Source organism: Oncorhynchus mykiss, chromosome 18 (genome assembly GCF_013265735.2).
Source record: "Oncorhynchus mykiss isolate Arlee chromosome 18, USDA_OmykA_1.1, whole genome shotgun sequence".
Lineage (NCBI taxonomy): Eukaryota > Metazoa > Chordata > Actinopteri > Salmoniformes > Salmonidae > Oncorhynchus > Oncorhynchus mykiss.
The window spans coordinates 46058887-46078263 of record NC_048582.1 but is presented as its reverse complement, the minus strand read 5'-3'; the positions used below and the strand labels follow the sequence as shown (position 1 = coordinate 46078263).

The following is a 19377-nucleotide window of genomic DNA, read 5'->3' as shown; positions in this document are numbered from 1 at the left end:
TGACTGACTAATGATAATGTGTCCATTTTAAATGAAGTGCCTTATCCATGATATTCATATTACTAGTTAAACAGGTCCAAAGTGCCTATGATATTCTTGAGAGGAATCAGTGCAACATTCTTTGAGAAATGATTTAACATGTACAGTGTTACAAGTTGCTGCTCATCAAGGCTCTGCAGTAACTCATGACCAAATGTTTTATTACAGGTTTCTCCGATGTTTAGGGACTTCTCAAAATACAGCTCTACTAGTTGGGCTCTGATACAGTGAGATGCATCAGACCTTTAACGATGATGGGAAACTGTAGTGACCTAGCACTGAGGGGAATATTTGTTTGAAGTTTATTAAATGTGATATCATTAAAGACAGTCAGATTCAGAACCACTCAACTTTTTATTTTACATGGGGTGCTTGAATCTTATGTTATTGCACTCATTCATACATTTTAAACACATTTGAGATTTCTTTCTCTTGTTTATTTTTCATTTAACCTTTTAGCCGGCAAAGAAAATTCTCACAGGAGAAATGGCATGGTAAGATAATTGATATTCCTGCATTATTGTATTTAAAGTATCATGAGATAAGCTGAAGGATGCCTTTGTGATTTATCTATGTTTTGGGACATTATGACTTTTAACAGTATTTCTGTGTTATGTGCCTTGAGACAACTCTGCCAGTCAATGGATATTTTTATTGCTCCAACGTCCGTCCCCCCCCCCCCCCCCCCCCCCCCCCCAATAAATGGTTTTGAGCCGTGGGAAAGATCTCAATTGCATACTCCTCATGTCCTCGCTTCTTGTTTCTTTCTCAAAACCCATTGGATAAGAAAGCCAGAGGTCCTTCCCCTCTGGCTTTCTCCTCCAATGGGTTTTGAGAAGAGATGCGGAGAGAGGACATGAGTATGCAATTGAGATCTTTCCATCATTTATTTTGCAAGTTTTGAGACCATGTAACATGTTTAATTTTAATAAAGATGTGTTTGTTTAAAAAGGAGACCAGGAGTATAATTATTGATGGTCAATGAATTGAATATCAGTGGTGATAACATGCTCCACATTTTTTTATGCACACACACACACACACACAGGTCATGTAACAGTACATTAGAGGACACTGTCACCTAGTGGATAATGGATAAACTGTTTTATTTGCCAATGGTTCTGCTTTACAAGATCATAATGAGAATACCATATTTGTTCCCCTGAGTCTCTCTTGTTGAAGCTATAAACATGTGTGGATACATACATTAGGCTACAAATGATAGTGTAGGACTACATTACAGTCATGAACAAACTTACTAAATGACCTCGCTAGGATTATAAGTGTCCTCTGACTCTCTCCCCCTCCACGTGACCTCATGTTCCATGAAAATGTGCATATTTAGTCAAACCCATTAGGATATTCTGACTAATTAGGCCTGTTTATTCAAGTGGCCTTGCTACTGAAAATGTCATGCATAAATCCTGTAGCTGACGCAGAAGCACCACTACCTGGTGCACATGACGAACAACCAGGAAGTTGCCAGTGGTGAATAGGATGATGTATCTCTTGGAAGCTAGGGGTGTGATGAGCGTGGCACAGAGTGGGTTTGGTAGAGGAAGGTCTGCCATGAAGGCCCTGGTGACTGTTAGTACAGAGATAGTACAGAGATAGCCAAAGAGTGTTGTGTATTTTGACATTGAGAAAGTTTACGATACCATTTGGAGGGAAGGGTTGTTGATCAAGTTGAGTGCATTAGGCATTGGGGTCGTCTGCATAACTGGATCATGGACTTCCTGTTCGATCGAGTCATGTTGGGGTCAGAATTGTCAATGGGGTAGAAGAGAAGTGGGAATGTGAAATATGTGATGAGGAAGAAGCTGTAGGAGTTGTGGAAGATTGGTCTCTAACATGGGGTTTTAGGATGTCTGTGGCCAAGTCCTGCTTTATGGTGTATTCTAGCAGGACGGTTAAAGATGTTATGCTGAATATATACAGTCAGGATATAGGCAGGGTGTCTGAGTTTAAGTATTTAGGTATGTGGTTTGATGAGAGGATTACATCGAAGAGACATGTTGAGCATATTAAGTGTAGTAAGGTGATTGGGGGTCAGATAGACAAACACTGTTGTATATGTACCACGTATTGATCAGGTCATTTTAGGATTATGGGTGCTTTGTATATGGATCGGCAGCCAAAACCCCGGGATAGGATACATTCAAAGGTCCTGAGAGTGTGTGTGGGAGAGAGGGTAGATATGATTGCTCAATGGCAAAGACGGTAGCACGGAAGCGGGGCATTGTAGAGGAAATGGCGGCGTGTAGTGTGGAGGAAATGGAGAAAGCGTTTGAAGAAACAGCTGTGCTGGAATGCAAACAATACGGATGTTAGTTCTGATCAAGGACCGGAATGGTCGGTAGTGACAAGACACAGGAAGAAGAGAGATCATAGTACAGAAAGCAGTGTAGCGTCTAGTAAAGAAATCATGTAGAGAGCCAAGGTAGGAAGCAAGAGTAATAATGTATTGGAGTGGAAAGTGGTGATAGTGTTTGATGAGACCACAGGGCCTCACTTACACCCTATCAGACTAACTAATGTCGTAGAGAAAGAGGCAGGTGAAGTGAAATTAGCTCGGCTCATTGGAAATGGTTGATTGTTAATATTATGTGGCTGCCAGGCTCAACAAGATAAGATTTTTAAAATGGAAAAGCTTAATGGGAAGAAGATTAAAAGCCATGTCTGTCCCTGGTGCTTATGCTAGGTTGAGGGGAGTCCCACTGGGGTCCCAATATGTATGATATTAAAGAAAATGTGAAGGAAGGCAGAGTGATTTAAGCCTAAAGGTTGATCAAAGTCTTGAAAGCTTATCAGTGATGCTGAGGTTTGAGAAAGTCTTGCCGGGAAAAGTACAGATAGGATTCCTTAGTTTCAATGTTAGAGAATTTGTCCCATGTGCACTGTGGTGTTTTAAATGACAAAGAATGGGACATGTAGCACACTATGTGCCAAGTGTGGAGGGGCACATGGTTACGGTGAATGTGGAAACAATGTGAAGGTTAAGTGCTGTAATTATGGGGCAGAACATAAGTGCAGCATTTGTTGGATGCCATGTACAGAGAGATGCTAGAGGCTCTGAGATACGGGATCAGTCATGATGTATCGAATGCAGAGGCCATAAAACAGATTGGTAGAACTACCATGTGGACTGATGGATCTTACATGGATGCACCTGTAGTAAGTGGACCTACTGTCTGGGCTGGTGCTTCTGATGGTCCTGGCAGTGTGGAGGCCCAGTTCAGAAATTCTGTGTTCATGAATGTGCGGTGTCAAAGGACTTTGATAATCAATGAAGTTGACTTAATAGCCTTTATTGGTAAGGTTATCAATATGACTTGACTTGAGGAAAGCAGAATTGCCAGGTACAGAGAGATGCTAGAGACTCAGAGACACGGGATCAGTCATGATGTTTATTGGTAAGGTTATCAATACGACTCGGGTTGAGGAAAGCAGAAATGCCAGGTACAGAGAGATGCTAGAGACTCAGAGATACGGGATCAGTCATGATGTTTATTGGTAAGGTTATCAATACGACTCGGGTTGAGGAAAGCAGAAATGCCAGGTTGAAGGTTATTGTGGAGGCGGTAAAACAGATGGGGGTAAGTTAAGGATTTATTTGGTTTAGATAAATTAATACTTTTCTTTATGCTAGTACAGAATTGGGCAGGTCGTGATTGATCGTACATTCCAGAGCAGTAGGTGGCGGCATGCACTTAAACCATTGTTTGCGGACCACCATGATATCATCGAAGAAGAAGAAGTTGTTAGATGTTCAGGTCCCGCTGGGCCGCAGGGAAGTGAAGTCCTTGATCAGGGCAAAATGACTTAATCTTTGGCAAATGGAGTGGGATATTAGTAGTAAGGGGAGGCAATTTTATTGTGTGCTCTGGTCATTAAAGGAATAGGTGGGGTGTATGGGATGTAGAAGAGGAAGTTGGGTGGAGTAGACTACGGGTTGGGAACACAGGTTTGAATGCCACGTTGTGGATGGTAGGGAGACATGAAACAGGTCGGTGGAGTGTTTAGTGGAGGAAATGGTGTAGCATGTGTTGATATTTTGTGAACTGTATGATGTAGATCGGGAGATATTGTGTGAAAGTGTTGGAGAGCCTGTTTGTGGGAGGGAAGTGGTGTCAAGTCTCTTTCACCTTCTTCGAGGAACGGGAAAAATGAAGAGAATTTAATGTATGTAGGCTGTGTCTGGCTTCGCGATCCAGTACAGTAGGTGGCAGTGTATGCACCTTAAATTGTATGCGACCCGCCAACCCAATCCCAAAGAAGAAGAAGAAATCGCCAATGAAGCCATTTCTGTGCGTCGTGGTCTGAGAATGCTTGTATTCCAGGTAAGTTTTTCCTTTAAACTGCGAATAAAGGTGTTTCAAAGCTAAGGGCAAATTCATATTTATACCCTGCGAGAGTTATTATTCCTTTATGTAATTGTGCCATTTGCTCTTTGTGCTACTTGCGATGTTGTGCGCCGTGGATAGTTTCAGTTTATATTTCATCGAAAATGAGTGACGTTACTAATGTTCAGAAAATCCACCACATTCTATTATATTCAGCGATGTATTTGTTTTATTTTTATTTAAGTCAACTTAACTCCTGACTTTTGTAGCCAAGTAGGATACATTTTGTGATCAATGCACATTACACAATCAATACACACCTGGCTGTAGGTGTGTTCATACTAGCCCTGTCTGTGCTGGCTATGATACAGTACATACACTACATAACCAAAAGTATGTGGACACCTGCTTGTTGAACTCCCTCATTCAGGGGAGTTGAGCCCCCCCCCCCCCCCCCCCTTGCTGTTATAACAGCCTCCAGTCTTATGGAAAGGCTTTCCACTAGATGTTGGAACATTGCTGCGGGGACTTGACAATAACAACACTTACCAGTTGACCGGGGCAGCTCTAGCAAGGCAGAAATTTGACGAACTGACATGTTGGAATGGTGGCATCCTATGATGGTGCCACGTTGAAAGTCACTGAGCTCTTCAGTAAGGTCATTCTACTGCCAATGGTTGTCTATGGAGATTGCATGACTGTGTGCTTGATTTTATACACCTGTCAGCAACGGGTGTGGCTGAAATAGCCGAATCCGTTAATTTGAATGTGTGTGTGTGTGTACTTACACCTTGTACTTTGCAAGTCAATCAATTCCATTGATTATTCCTGTGCCTGTATGTCAGGATGTCTGCTGCAAGCCAAGAGAACCGGACAGTGGAGGTGCTGGGAGTACCAGAGGAGGTGGAGGAGGAGCTGTTGTATTTGTACTTTGAGAACAAGCGTCGTTCTGGGGGAGGTAATCTGGTGTCTGTGAAGCTGGAAGGGAGCCGCGCCTTACTGCTGTTTGAAGAGGCAGAGGGTAAGAATGCATTCAGTCGGTGTAATTATTGGGATCGGATATGTTTAAGGCCAATAAGTTTCACAGAAGATACACAGAGGTCTGATATCTTAGCAACGTCTAGTCATCCTGTGGTCCACAAATTCATGATAATATTGTACCAAAAAACTATTCATCCATGGCATGCTGATTATGTCTGTGTTTGATTGACAGTTGCATCAAGGGTCCTGTCTAAAAGAGCACATGTCCTGAGCAATGCTGAGCTGACCGTGAGGAAGCCTGCGTGTAAGGATCCACGGAGGCTGCTGCTGCGGGGGGTTAACCCATCCAGCTGTCAGGAGCTGGTGGAGCTGTATGTAGAGAACATGATGGGGATGGACATGCACGACTACACTCTGTACCCCTCACCTGGCAGGGACCTGGTCCTAGTACACTTCCATCAGGCCTTCAATAAAGGTTTGGGGTTTTCCTATTAAGTTGAACCCCCTAGAGTCAATAATCTAATTAGCATAAATGTATCTCCATAAAAATCTGCCAGTTTAAGCTAGAGAGATGTTTTTTTTTTGTTGCATTGGGTGAGCCTCAATCCACCGCATCCACCGAAGTTGCACTTCCACATCTGCGGTTAAAGGTGACAGAGCTAGAGCGGTGTTTGTTAGACCATGAGACATCTGCGGTTAAAGGTGACAGAGCTAGAGCGGTGTTTGTTAGACCATGAGACCAATGTTCCATCTAAGCTGCGGCAGGCGCGCAGCTCACCGGAACTGCCATGCAGAAGAAATATCAGCCCGTGCAGAGAAGCACTAAACTTTCTAGAGTTTTCCCCCTTAGTTAACGCTATAAACGTTTCTCTTTACTGTGTCAATTGTGATCGAATTAACACGATTGAATTATCCACTTTCAATGCAACATATCAAAACAAAACTAACTATGCAAGAGATTTTGTAGGCAGAACGCATCTGAGTAGGATTGTATTGACACGCACGACTCAGCCTGAACTCTACACAGACCGGTGCGACATAACCAATCAAAACTGCAGTAGGCCTATATGCAAATAAAACATTGCCATATATGGATCTGTGCCATTCACTTTGAACTGGACTGTGTTTACAGTATGCGTAGACGCGCTTGTTTTGAGATCAAAGCGAAAGTTGCATGTAGCCATGTGCAGGGCTGGTTCGGTCCTTGCCGTTCTGCCGCCATAGGCGAGACCCAAAAATAGCATGAGACATCCAGAAAATTGGTCTTCTCACAAAATTCTCTCTAGCGTCCAAACGGTTTGACCTACAAACTATTATGACCCCTCTCGGACACAAGAGGGACTTGTCTGTACTGCTGATCTGCCAACTTCTGTCTATAGTGTCCGTACATTTTGGGCTACATGTCGGTTGTGTTGCTATCGGATGACCACAGTCCTTACAAGACTCATCTGAAGGTCCCCCGGATACCAGTTCAAAGATTTTAATGGAAGTATACTAAACAAAAATATCAACGCAACTAGGGCTCAGCGGTATACCATATTTTACAATATACATGTATATATATATATGTATTGATGCAAAGACCGGCTAGAGTTTTTACTTTACCTTCCATAATGGAATTTCAAGGTGTGATTTGTTAAATGTGATACACAACTCCGGCGCTTATAATGTATGTTTTCTATAGTTCTGTCATCTCTCCCTTCTGCTGCTGCTTAATGCTGCTGAACACACAAAGCCACGCCCCCTGTTGTTCAAGGAGAGAGTAGTTGCTTGACCACAGTCACAAGCACACCTCATTCAGGGGAGTTGAGCCCCCCCCCCCTTTTGGATAAAAGTTAAGTATCATCACAATCAAACCGTAGATTTTAAGTAATTGAGTACGGCTCATGTTTTGGGAAACAATATAATTACAAATATATTGCAATTGGCTATGCTTTTGCATACAATATAGTTAATTTGTGAATTCTTCCTTATTTTGCATGCACAGACTTCCAGAAGCTTTGCTCAAAGATCTCTAAGAAGACTCTGGATGGAGCGCAGATCGCTCTGGAACAGATCGATCAAACTGACTCCATCCTAATGGAGAACGTGCACCCCAGCATCACAGCAGACATGCTTACTCTGTACCTGGAGAGCCAACGGGGCGGGCGCCTTGAAGTTAAGGAGGTCACCATGATGTCAGAGGGGGTTGCCAGGGTCTCCTTCCTGGACTTTGACTGTAGGTTTAGAAATGTTTTTATGCACTGTATCTCTACCGAATGTTTGTTTGGATGTAAGTTATTAAGGATGTCATCCATAAGGGCTTCATCTGTTTGTGTACAAGCGGTTACATTTTAGCTGTTGTATCCCTTTTTTAAGTAATTATGTTAGATTTTGTAACTACCGGTCAAAAGTTTTAGAACACCCACTCTTTCAAGGGTTTTTCTTTATTTTTACTATTTTCTACATTGTAGAATAATAGTGAAGACATCACAACTATGGAATAACACATATGGAATCATTTAGTGACTAAAAACGTGTACAACAAATAAAAATATATCTGAGATTCTTCAAATAACCACCCTATGCCTTGATGACAGCTTTGCACACTCTTGGCATTCTCTCAACCAGCTTCATGAGGTAGTCACCTGGAATGCATTTCAATTAACAGGTGTGCCTTGTTAAAAGTTGTGGAATTCCTTTCCTTAATGCGTTTGAGCCAATCAGTTGTGTAGTGACAAGGATCGGGGGGGTATACAGAAGATGGCCTTATTTGGTAAAAGACAAAGTCCATATTATGGCAAGAACAGCTCAAATAAACAAAGAGAAACAACAATCCATCATTACTTTAAGACATGAAGGTCAGTCAATCCGGAAAATGTTAAGAACTTTAAAAGTTTTAAAGCAAATCCATCAAGTGCCATGATGAAACTAGCTCTCATGAGGACCGACACAGGAAAGGAAGACCCAGAGTTATCTTTGCTGCAGAGGATAAATTCATTGGAGTTAGCAGCCTCAGATATTGCAGCCCAAATAAATGCTTCGCAGAGTTCAAGTAACAGACACATCTCAACATCAACTGTTTAGAGACTGTGTGAATCAGGCCTTCATTGTCGAATTGTTGCAAAGAAACCACTACTAAAGGACACCAATAAGAAGACTTGCTTGGGCCAAGAAACACTAGCAATAGACATTAGACAGGTGGACATTTGTCCTTTGGTCTGGAGTCCAAATTGGAGATTTTTGGTTCCAACCGCCGTGTCTTTGTGAGACGCAGAGTAGGTGAACCTGATGATCTCCGCATGTGTAGTTCCCACTGCATTCTGCAGCGATACTCCATCCCATCTGGTTTGCGCTTGGTGGGACTATAATTTGTTTTTCAATCGGAAGATGACCCTACACACCTCCAGGCTGGGTAAGGGCTATTTTACCAAACGGGGAGTGATGGAGTGCTGCATCAATTGATCTGGCCTCCACATTCCCCTGACCTCAACCAAATTGAGATGGTTTGGGATGAGACGGACCGCAGAGTGAAGGAAAAGCAGCCAACAAGTGCTCAGCATATGTGGGAACTACTTCAAGACTGTTGGAAAAGCATTCCAGGTGAAGCTGGTTGAGGAATGCCAAGAGTGGAAAGCTGTCATCAAAGCGAAGGGTGGCTATTTGAAGAATATCAAATATGAAATATATTTTGATTTAACACTTTGGGTTACTACATGATTCCATATGTGTTGTTTCATAGTTCTGATGTCTTCACTTATTCTACAATGTAGAAAGTAGTAAAAATAAAGAAAATCCTTTGAATGAGTAGGTGTTCTAAAACTTTTGACTGGTAGTGTATGTCAATGCAACATACAAGCTATAAAGCCGGGTTATAAAGCATGCAAATTCTATGCAGCTGTTGAATGCATTTTATTCCCTTCCTTGTTTTTGCATCTAACAGCAGTGGAACGTGTCCTTAAACAATCACATAAACTGGAGGAGACAGATATGATGGTCAGGCCTTACTTCTCCTTCCTCCAATCAGAGGACAGCTCCTCCTCACCCCTGACCTCTCCCCTGACCTCTGTGAATGGAACATCACATGGTAGCACAACGAACACACAGCAGACAGACAGTGGTGGTCAATCACAGACTGATTCTCTCCCTGCAGACAGTACCAGTGACCGTTCTCAGTCCTCACACAAGGCTACCTCTGAGCCTCTGGTCCCCCCTCTGTCCCCCCCTGTGTCACAGGCAGCAGCAGCCCAGGGAGGCATGGGTGACCTAATTTCGACCCCAGAGCCCATGTCTAGCCACATTTCCGTCCCAGACCCGGTGAAACTCACCCTGCTCCAGGCCAGTCCCCTGCCCCAGAGCCTTCAGCTGGCCCACCAAGGCTGTAGCGTCCAGATCAGGGAGGACGGGGTCCATATGGCCGGGCCTGACCGGCCAACGCTGGAGCAGTTGAAGAACGCTGTGTTGGAGTTCCTTGGGGGCGTGGCCCAGGCTCATCTCACCTTTGACCCAGAAAAGGCCCACTTCCTGGCCAAACAGGAAGTGATGGACAGGCTGCTACAAACGTTGAAAGAAAACGGGCTGCCGTCCATGTACACTGTGTCGGACTGTGTCGTCATGGTAACGTCTCTGTCTCCCAGCTTGGTGAGCCAGGCATGTAGCATGTTGAAGACTCTGCTGTCTGACTTCAGTATCCCTGTGGACAGAGCGTACGAGTGTATGCTGTACGCCCAGGAGTGGACTGGCTTCCTCCAGTCTCTGACTCTTTGCTCAGCTAAGGTGTCCGAAAGAGGACAGATAGATGTCCTGACTCTGAGAGGGTTGGAGGAGGAGAAGCAGGCTAAGATAGTGGAGTTCCTCAGTACACCCATTGAAACGGAGGCTATCATCTCTATGGAGTCAGGAATGTTGAAGTACATCCAGACCCACCATCATCAGCTACTGGCTGATATGAACCAGGTGTCTATCTTCCCTCTAGACGCACATGGCGTCTGTGGACTCAGAGTAGGTGTTTTACTTTTTAGAAAAATCATAAAAGCTTGCATTGCATTATATAAATTCAACACAGTATATGCTGTAATTCTCTCATACCCTTTTCACACTCCCGAGTCAAGCTGATCTATACTGGTTACACATGCTGGAGAGGACAATGTGAAAAGAAAATCTCAGCCAGTATAGTACGGCTAAAATGTGCATGCTATCGTGAAAAGGGTATCGGATGTCTTGGTAAATGGCCTTATAAACCTTCCACCTCCTTTTAATCATCCATGTGACTGTGATTGGTAGATCCAAGGCAATGCTGCGGCATGTCAAATGGCCGATGAGGTTCTGAGGGGCGTGGTGTTGTCCACCGAGACCAGAACCATCACGGTGAAACAGACGGGCGTGGCGCGGTTCCTCATCCAGGAGGGGGAGGGGACCAGCATCCTCAGGGAGATGCAGACTAAGTTCCAGGTCTACATAAACATGGAGAAGGTGCACTGGGAACCCCTGGACAACGAGGTAGTTGGCTCAATGATAAAGACATTAATATAGACTGTATCATTACTAATTAACTAGCAAATTACTAATTAACTAGCAAATGTGGTAGCCAAATTACAATCTGCACAGAGAAAGGGATTTGTTTTCTGTGCCATGGATTTGTTCCTCTACATTTGATAGATTCTTTAAAGGTTTGCTGTATTTTTTTATTGGGATAAGTATGGTTAGACATTCTCTGGAACTTAAGTAACGACTAAGTATTTATTTAAACCTCCCGCTTTGAGCTAGATGTGTAGTTGATACATGCATAATCTACACTGGACAAAAATATGAACACAACATGCAACAATTTCTATGATTTTTGACTGATTTTATATGAATTGTAACTCCGTAATTAAAATAACTTCATCAGGCCCTTGTGTATGGATTTCACATGACTGGGAAAACAGATATGCATCTGTTGGTCATGCAGTGCGACACATCTCCTTCGCATAGAGTTGATCAGGCTGTTGATCGTGGCCTGTGGAATGTTGTCCCACTTCTCTTCATTGGATGTGCGAAGTTGCTGGATATTGGTGGGAACTGGAACACACTGTCGTACACGTCGCTCCAGAGCATCCCAAACATGCTCAATGGGGTACATGTCTGGTGAGTATGCAGGCCATGGAAGAACTGGGACATTTTCAGCTTCCATGAATTGTGTACAAATCCTTACAACATGGGTGCCGTGCATTATCATGCTGAAACATGAGGTTATGGCGGCGGATGAATGGTACGACAATGGATCTCAGGATCTCGACACGGTATCTCTGTGCATTGAAATTGCCATCGCTAAAATGCAATTGTGTTCGTTGTCTGTAGCTTGTGCCTGCCCATACCATAACCCCACCACCATAGGGCACTCTGTTCACAACATTGACATCAGCAAACCATTCGCCCACACGACACCATGCATGCTGTCTGCCATCTGCCCGGTACAGTTGAACTGGGTATTAATCAACGAAGAGCACACTTCTCCAGCGCGCCAGTGGCCATCGAAGGTGAGCATTTGCACACTGAAGTCGGTTATGACGCCGAGCTGCAGTCAGGTTACTAAGAGGGAAGTAAACCCATTTGAGAAATAAGCTGTTTGTGCGTACGGAACATTTCTGGGATCTTTTATTTCACCTCATGAAACATGAGACCAACACTTTACATGTTGCTTTTATATTTTTGTTCATTGTATGAACAGAATTAGTGTCTTACCTCAGTTAGCCACGAAATCCCTACTTTGAAAGGGCCTGTTTTTCCAGAAACTGCTGAGTCATTTTCCCCCACGCGGGCCAGCCCCCCTAGCAATTCGAGTCCTAGCCAATGAGCTTCAGTCCATTGCCATTTTGAGTGACAAATAGCAAGATGCACAGAGAGCAATAACGTGGTGGATATATGACATACTAAACCATTTTTGAGGATACATTTTGGGTCATGAGTGCTACTTTGAGAACTACCGGCTAAAAGGTAGAAGTACTGGAGAATCTCTTTAAGCCTATGGTGTATTTCAGAGACATATGTATTAGTGCATTCGGAAAGTATTCAGACCCCTTGACGTTTTCCACAGTTTGTTACGTTACAACCTTATTCTGAAATGGATCAAATATATTTTTCCTCATCAATCTACACATAATGACAAAGCGAAAACATGTTTTTATATTATTTTTTTCCCCCCAAATAAACTTATTTACATAAGTATTCAAACCCTTTGCTTTGAGACTTGAAATTGAGCTCAGGTGAATCCTGTTTCCATTGATCGTCCTTGATGTTTCTACAACTTGATTGGAGTCCAGCTGGAAAGGCGCACACACCTGTCAATATATGGTTCCGCAGTTGTTGTTTTTTTGGTATAAATTGTACCCCTTTTTCTCCCCAATTTCGTGGTATCCAATTGTTTAGTAGCTACTATCTTGTCTCATCGCTACAACTCCCGTACGGGCTCGGGAGAGACGAAGGTTGAAAGTCATGCGTCCTCCGATACACAACCCAACCAAGCCGCACTGCTTCTTAACACAGCGCCATCCAACCCGGAAGCCAGCCCCACCAATGTGTCAGAGGAAACACCGTGCACCAGGCAACCTTGGTTAGCGCGCACTGTGCCCAATTGTGCGTCACCTACGGACCTCCCGGTCGCGGACGGTTACGACAGAGCCTGGGCGCGAACCCAGAGTCTCTGGTGGCACAGCTACTGCGCCACCCGGGAGGCCCTCTGTTCCACAGTTGACAGTGCATGTTAGAGCAAACACCAAGCCATGAGGTCGAAGGAATTGACCGTAGAGCTCTGAGACAGGATTGTGTTGAGGTACAGACCTGGGGAAGGGTACCAACATTGGAGGCCCCCCAAGAACACAATGGCCATCATTCTTAAATGGAAGTTTGGAACCACCAAGACTCTTCCTAGAGCTGGCCACCCGGCTTTGGTCAGGGAGGTGACTAAGAACCCAATGGTCACTCTGACAGAGTTCTTCTGTGGAGATGGTTGTCCTTTTGGAAGGTTCTCCCATCTATGCAGCACCTCACCAATCAGGCCTTTATGGCAGAGTGGCCAGACTGAAGCCGCCACTCAGTAAAAAGCAGATGACAGCCAGCTTGGAATTTGCCAAAAGGCACCTAAAGACTCCCAGACCATGAAAAACAAGATTATCTGTTCTGATTAAACCAAGATTGAACTATTTGGCCTGAATGCCAAGTGTCACATCTAGAGGAAACCTAGCACTGGGAGACTAGTCAGGATCGAGGGAAAGATTAATGGAGTGAAGTACACTTGACGAAAACCTGCTCCAGAGCACTCAGGACCTCAGACTGGGGTGACGGTTCACCTTCCAACAGGACAACGACCCTAAGCACACAGCCAAGACAATGCAGGAGTTGCTTCGGGACAAGTCTCTGAATATCCTAGAGTGGCTCAGTCAAAGCCCGGACTTTAACTCGATCAAATAGCTGTGCAGGGACGCTCCTCATCCAACTTGACAGAGCTTGAGAGGATCTGCAGAGAAAAATGGGATAAACTCCCCAAACACAGGTGTACCAAGCTTGCAGCGTCATGCTCAAGAAGGCTGTAAATGCTGCCAAAGTTCCTTCAAAGTATTTACGTTTTTTAAACCTGTTTTTGCTTTGTCATTATGAGGTATTGTGTCGATTTGATGAGAGGGGGAAAAAATGTCTGTTACGTTACAATGTGGAAAAAGTCAAGTGGTCTGAATACTTTCCGACTGCACTGTATTCTGGTATGTATGTTGTGTATTCTAGTTTTGTCATCTCTCTACAGGACATCTTTGAGGCTGCATGGAATATGATGTCCCATCAGAGCTTCCAGAGAAGTTCCTTACAGGCCTCAACATCAGTTCTGACTCGCACTATCCAGACTTCCAACAGCCTCTCAGCTTTAGACAGAGGTGCATACTTTCATTTTACTCTTCTCATATCAATCAAATGTATTTGTAAATTATTTTTTATAACATTTGTCACAGTGATGCACGGTAACCCATCCTGGACTCTAAAGAGCATATGGAAGCACGGTGGCCAGAATAATGTTCAGAGAAGGTAGTTATTCTATTGGGATTGTTGTTTTGCAATTCCTCACTGAAAACCTACGTACTGATCCCAGGTCGTATAGAGGAGGCAAAGAGGCTGTTCTCAGCCATAGATGAGACGGTGGACTCTGGCCTCTCCGGTTTGACCGGAACCACTGACATGGAGGAGGATCTGTTTCCGGCCGAGAAACCCATGGCCCCGAGCTCTGACCAGGGCCCAGACAGGGACAGCGCTAACGTTGAGGTGGAGGAAGAGGCTCCACTGCCCCTGGTGGAGGGAGGGGATAGTGACGATGTGGGTGCTACTGCTCCTGTGGTGACTCAGGATGGAGAGATGTCCCGGGCCATGCAACTCTCCACTACCCTGGAGGAGGAGGCGCAGATGTCCCTGGCCATCCAGTACTCTATGGAGACCACCAAGAGGTCCCTGGCTGATGAGGAGGAGGAGCTGCAGAAGGTTCTAGAGCTGTCCAGGAAGATAACGAAGATGACTCGGGATGATGGCGGTGCCATGCCTACCGCTTCCCTCCCTACTGCTGGCTCCCACCTCGATCAGGCTGTCCAGGTATCTCTGCAGGAGGCCATTCAGTCAGCCAACTCGGCAACAATCTTTGTGTTCGCAGGCTACAGTTGTGACCTGGTCAGAGTGGACATTGCCCTGAACAAGAGGGTCAGTAATAAACAGCATAAGGAGAAGCTAGTGCACCGCAGCTTGAGGAGCCTGTCTCCGTATCACAGGTACGTGTGTGTGTGTGTGTACAGTTCTATGTATTTTATTTGTGGAAAATCTATATTGAATTCAGTCACATTTTTTCCAGATTTTGAGTTCAATATCATATTGGTTTATATAAAATACTTTGCAACAGTGTGAATGTTAACTTTTTTGTCAAGTTCAGACAACTGCTTGCAGATTGCCCATTGGGCCAGGTGTGAATATTATTGTAGCATAAAACGTACCTAACCAATTTGAATACGATGGGAAGCCCATCAGCAGTTATGGTAACTCTGTGAGAGGGTTTTGTGCATGCAGAAGCAGTCATGTATGCTTTTTACAGAATAGTGTAGGTTAACAGGAAGAATACACCTCTTACGATATGCCTTGCTCATATCGATATTAAACAATATCATATGGAATTTTCAATATTGGTGCCCACCACTTTTTGAATTGTTTCATTGTCAATTAAATCAACCAATCAGGTGGTGTCTGGACCTCATCAAGAGGAAACACGCCGTGGAGGTCACCATCCAGGGAACTACGGCAATCATCTCCGGGTTCAAGGACTTTGTTACCGGTGCGATGCCGGACATGAAGCTGCTGCTAAGGAGGATCTCCACGACGACGTCAGACGCTGACATCCTGCGGACAGTGCAATGGGTGTGGCACGACCCGGCGTCGTCAGGGACGGAGACCCCGTACGCTCCGGAGGCGACAGTGTTCATGGAGAACGCCTGGAAGATGAGGCAGGAAAAGATCGACATCCTGCTCAACAACCTGCCGCACATCATCAACTTTGAGAAGATGCAGGAATACAACTTGGCCTCTGGGAAGTCCCTCACCATCTCCAGGAAGATGCTGAGCTCCGATGACGTGATCTCGGAGATGCAAGGTAAAGAACTTAGCAAATACTGTACGTGAGCTTATTGTTATGGGGGGGGGATAAGAATTACATTTGTGAGATGCTATTTCATTACTGATGCAATATCCCTGTTATTTTAATATTAACAAAGCTATTTAATGTTGCACCGTTTTCCTTCAAGCTATATTGCACTTATGTTGTTGCGATATGTTTCTGTTTTTCAGATGAGGACTACAGTCTACTGTCCAACCTGCCTGAAACGTCCAGAATGAACAAGGATTCTGATGAGTTCCGGGATGTTGTGAAAGACTTCTACGACTCCATACAGGAGTTCCACAACGAAATCCGAATCATTAAGGTATGTGGTATCTATCGACGTCTACAGCAACTAACCATTAACTTCGTATTGTATCAGTGATGTCGGAGTCCATTGCTCTGTTAATCTTATTTCCCAGGTTGAGAAGCTGATGAATAGGCTCCTGTACAACCAGTACAGACTGAAGAAGGCTAGTATAAATCAGAGTACCACTGACCCAGAAGTGGAGCGGACTCTGTACCACGGCACAAGCGAGACCAGCGTGAAAGAGATCTGTGTTCATGGCTTCAATAGAAGCTTCTGTGGAAAGAATGGTGAGGCCTTCTAATATAAAAAAAAGGCTCTAGTTCATCAGCGTTTTCATTTCATCATTATTTTCATTGTAGAAGATGTAGACTGTTGTAGTAATGTGGCCTCTTTTGTATATGCTGTTCTCTGCAGCCACTGTGTACTGTCAAGTGTTCTACTTTACTAATTTGGCCTATTGTATCTCTTTCTGTAATAATTTGGCCTCTCGTTGTGGTTTTTCTCTGCAGCCACTGTGTACGGTCAGGGGGTCTACTTTGCTGTGAACTCGGCCCTGTCCGTCCAGGATCAATATTCTCCCCCCAACGCAGACGGACACAAGTTTGTGTTTGTGACCAAGGTGCTGACTGGGGACTTCACTCAGGGCAGTCACTCCATGAAGACGGCTCCTCTGAAGGAGAGCTCTGACATACCCCTCCGATACGACAGCGTGGCAGATAAGACGGACAACCCCTCTCTGTTTGTGATCTTCAACGACACACAGGCTTACCCTGAGTATCTCATCACATGTCAGAAGATTCACCGCTGAGGGAGTGGGAGTTGATTGATATCCAAAGAACTGTTTGGTCAGTGTTTTATTTGTTGGTTTTCTCCGTGTTGAGAAAAGAGGATTCAAATAAAATAGTATTTGTCACGTGTGCTGAATACAACAGTGAAATGCTTACAAGCACTTAACCAACAATGCAGTCTTAAAAAAAACAAACACACAAAAAGAATAAGAAATAAAAGTAATTAAAGAGCAGCAGTAAAATAACAATAGCGAGGCAATATACAGGGGGTACAGGTTACAGAGTCCATGTGCGGGGGCACCGGTTAGTCAGGGTAATATGTACATATAGGTAGAGCTATTCAAGTGACTATGCATAGATAATAAAAAGAGAGTAGCAGCAGCGTAAAAGAGGGAGGGGGGGGGGGGGGCAATGCAAATAGTCTGGGTAGCCAATTGATTTGATGTTCAAGAGTCTTATGGCTTGGGGGTAGAAGCTGTTTAGAAGCCTCTTGGACCTAGATTGGCGCTCCGGTACCGCTTGCTCTGCGGTAGCAGAGCGAACAGTCTATAACTAGGGTGTTAGGGCCTTCCTCTGACACTGTCTGGTATAGAGGTCCTGGATGGCAGGAAGCTTGGCCCCAGTGATGTACTGGGCCATATGCACTACCCTATGTACTGCCTTGCGTTGCGGTCTGCCTTGCGGTCCAACAGCTGAGCTGTTGCCATACCAGGCAGTTATACAACCAGTCCGGATGCGCTTGACTGATTAATGGGAATTCTATTTGAAAAGGGCTTCTGAGAATATACTGTGTATTGTGTTTGTGATAATGCCCAAGAAGCAGGTATTTGGCGGATATATTGACACGGATGTTGTTAGGCCAGAGACTAAGTCGAGCCAATCTCCAGTGCATTTGGAAAGTATTCAGACCCCTTTTTCCACATTTTGTTAAGTTACAGCCTTATTCTAAAATGGATCAAATAAAAACAACCCCACTCAGTCTACACACAATACCCATTTATTGACAAAGCAAAACAGGTTTAGACTTTTTTTTTTTATACAAATGTATTTAAAAAATACGTGAATGTGATTTACATTTTTCTAAAGTATTCAGACACTTTACTCAGTCCTTTGTTGAAGCATCTTTGGCAGCGATTACAGCCTTGAGTCTTCTTGGGTATGACGCTACAAGCTTGGCACCCCTGTATTTGGGAGGTTTCTCCCATTCTTCTCTGCAGATCTTCTCAAGCTCTGTCCGGTTGGATGGGGAGTGTCACTGCACAGCTGTTTTCAGGTCTCTCGATTGGGCTCTGGCAGGGCCACTCAAGGACATTGAGACTTGTCCTGAAGCCGCTCCTGCGTTGTCTTGGCTGTGTGCTTAGGGTCGTTGTCCTGTTGGAAGATGAACCTTCGCCACAGTCTGAGGTCCTGAGTGCTCTGGAGCAGGTTTTTGTCAAGAATCTCTCTACTTTGCTATGTTCATCTTTCCCTCGATCCTGACTAGTCTACCAGTCCCTTCCACTGAGAAACATCCCCACAGCATGATGCTGCCACCACCATGCTTCACCATAGAGATGGTGCCAGATTTCCTCCAGAAGTGATGCTTGGCATTCAGGCCAAAGAATTCAATATTGGTTTCATCAGACCAGAGAATCTTCTTTCTCAAGGTATGAGTGTCTTTTATCTGCCTTTTGGCAAACTACAAGCGGGCTGTCGTGCTTTTTTTACTGAGGAGTGGCTTCCGTCTGGCCACTCTACCATAAAGGCCTGATTGGTTGAGTGCTGCAGAAATGGTTGTCCTTCTGGAAGGTTCTCCCATCACCATGGAGGAACTCTGGAGCTTTGTCCGTGACCATTGGGTTCTCGGTTACCTCCCTGACCAAGGCCTTGTCCCCCGATTGCTCAGTTTGGCTGGACGGCCAGCTCTAGGAAGAGTCTTGGTGCTTCCAAATTTCTTGGGGACCTTAAATGCTGTAGAAATGTTATGGTACGCTTCCCCAGATCTGTGCCTCAACACTATCCAGTCTCGGAGCTCTACGGACAATTCCTTCAACCTCATGGCTTGGTTTTTGCTCTGACATACACTACCATTCAAAAGTTTGGGGTCACTTAGAATTGTCCTTGTTTTTAAAGTAAAGCAACAACAAAAGTCCATTAAAATGACAAATTGATCAGAAATACAGTGTAGACATTGTTCATGTTGTAAATGACTATTGTAGATGGAAACTACTGATTTTTAATGGAATATCTACGTAGGAGTACAGAGGCCCATTATCAGCAACCATCACTCCTGTGTTCCAATGGCAC

The 19377-nt window shown here is 44.4% G+C and overlaps 1 protein-coding gene across 2 annotated transcripts; it reads left to right on the top strand.

Moving 5' to 3' along the window:
• Nucleotides 1-3786: 3786 nt before the first annotated feature.
• LOC110496378 (protein mono-ADP-ribosyltransferase PARP10) lies at nt 3787-17220 on the top strand. 2 transcript variants are annotated; one of them, XM_021572245.2, is made up of 12 exons: nt 3787-4379; nt 5228-5403; nt 5596-5838; nt 7351-7581; nt 9286-10343; nt 10626-10841; nt 14119-14245; nt 14458-15121; nt 15581-15990; nt 16185-16318; nt 16416-16590; nt 16813-17220. In XM_021572245.2, exons 2-12 carry the CDS (start codon nt 5229-5231, stop codon nt 17109-17111), a joined length of 3732 nt encoding a protein of 1243 aa, XP_021427920.2. In that variant the 5' UTR covers nt 3787-4379; nt 5228; the 3' UTR covers nt 17112-17220. The 2 variants fall into 2 exon arrangements, with proteins under 2 accessions (XP_021427920.2, XP_036808836.1); XM_036952941.1 differs by lacking the exons at nt 3787-4379; nt 5228-5403; nt 5596-5838 and adding an exon at nt 7055-7197.
• The last annotated feature ends 2157 nt before the right edge of the window (nt 17221-19377 follow it).

Coding starts and splice junctions, on each gene's coding strand:
- LOC110496378 (XM_021572245.2), top strand. CDS start 5,229: ATGTCTGCTGCAAGCCAAGAGAACCGGACAGTGGAGGTGCTGGGAGTA. Junction 10,842..14,118: donor GGGAACCCCTGGACAACGAG/GTAGTTGGCTCA, acceptor ATCTCTCTACAG/GACATCTTTGAGGCTGCATG. Junction 14,246..14,457: donor CCTCTCAGCTTTAGACAGAG/GTGCATACTTTC, acceptor TACTGATCCCAG/GTCGTATAGAGGAGGCAAAG.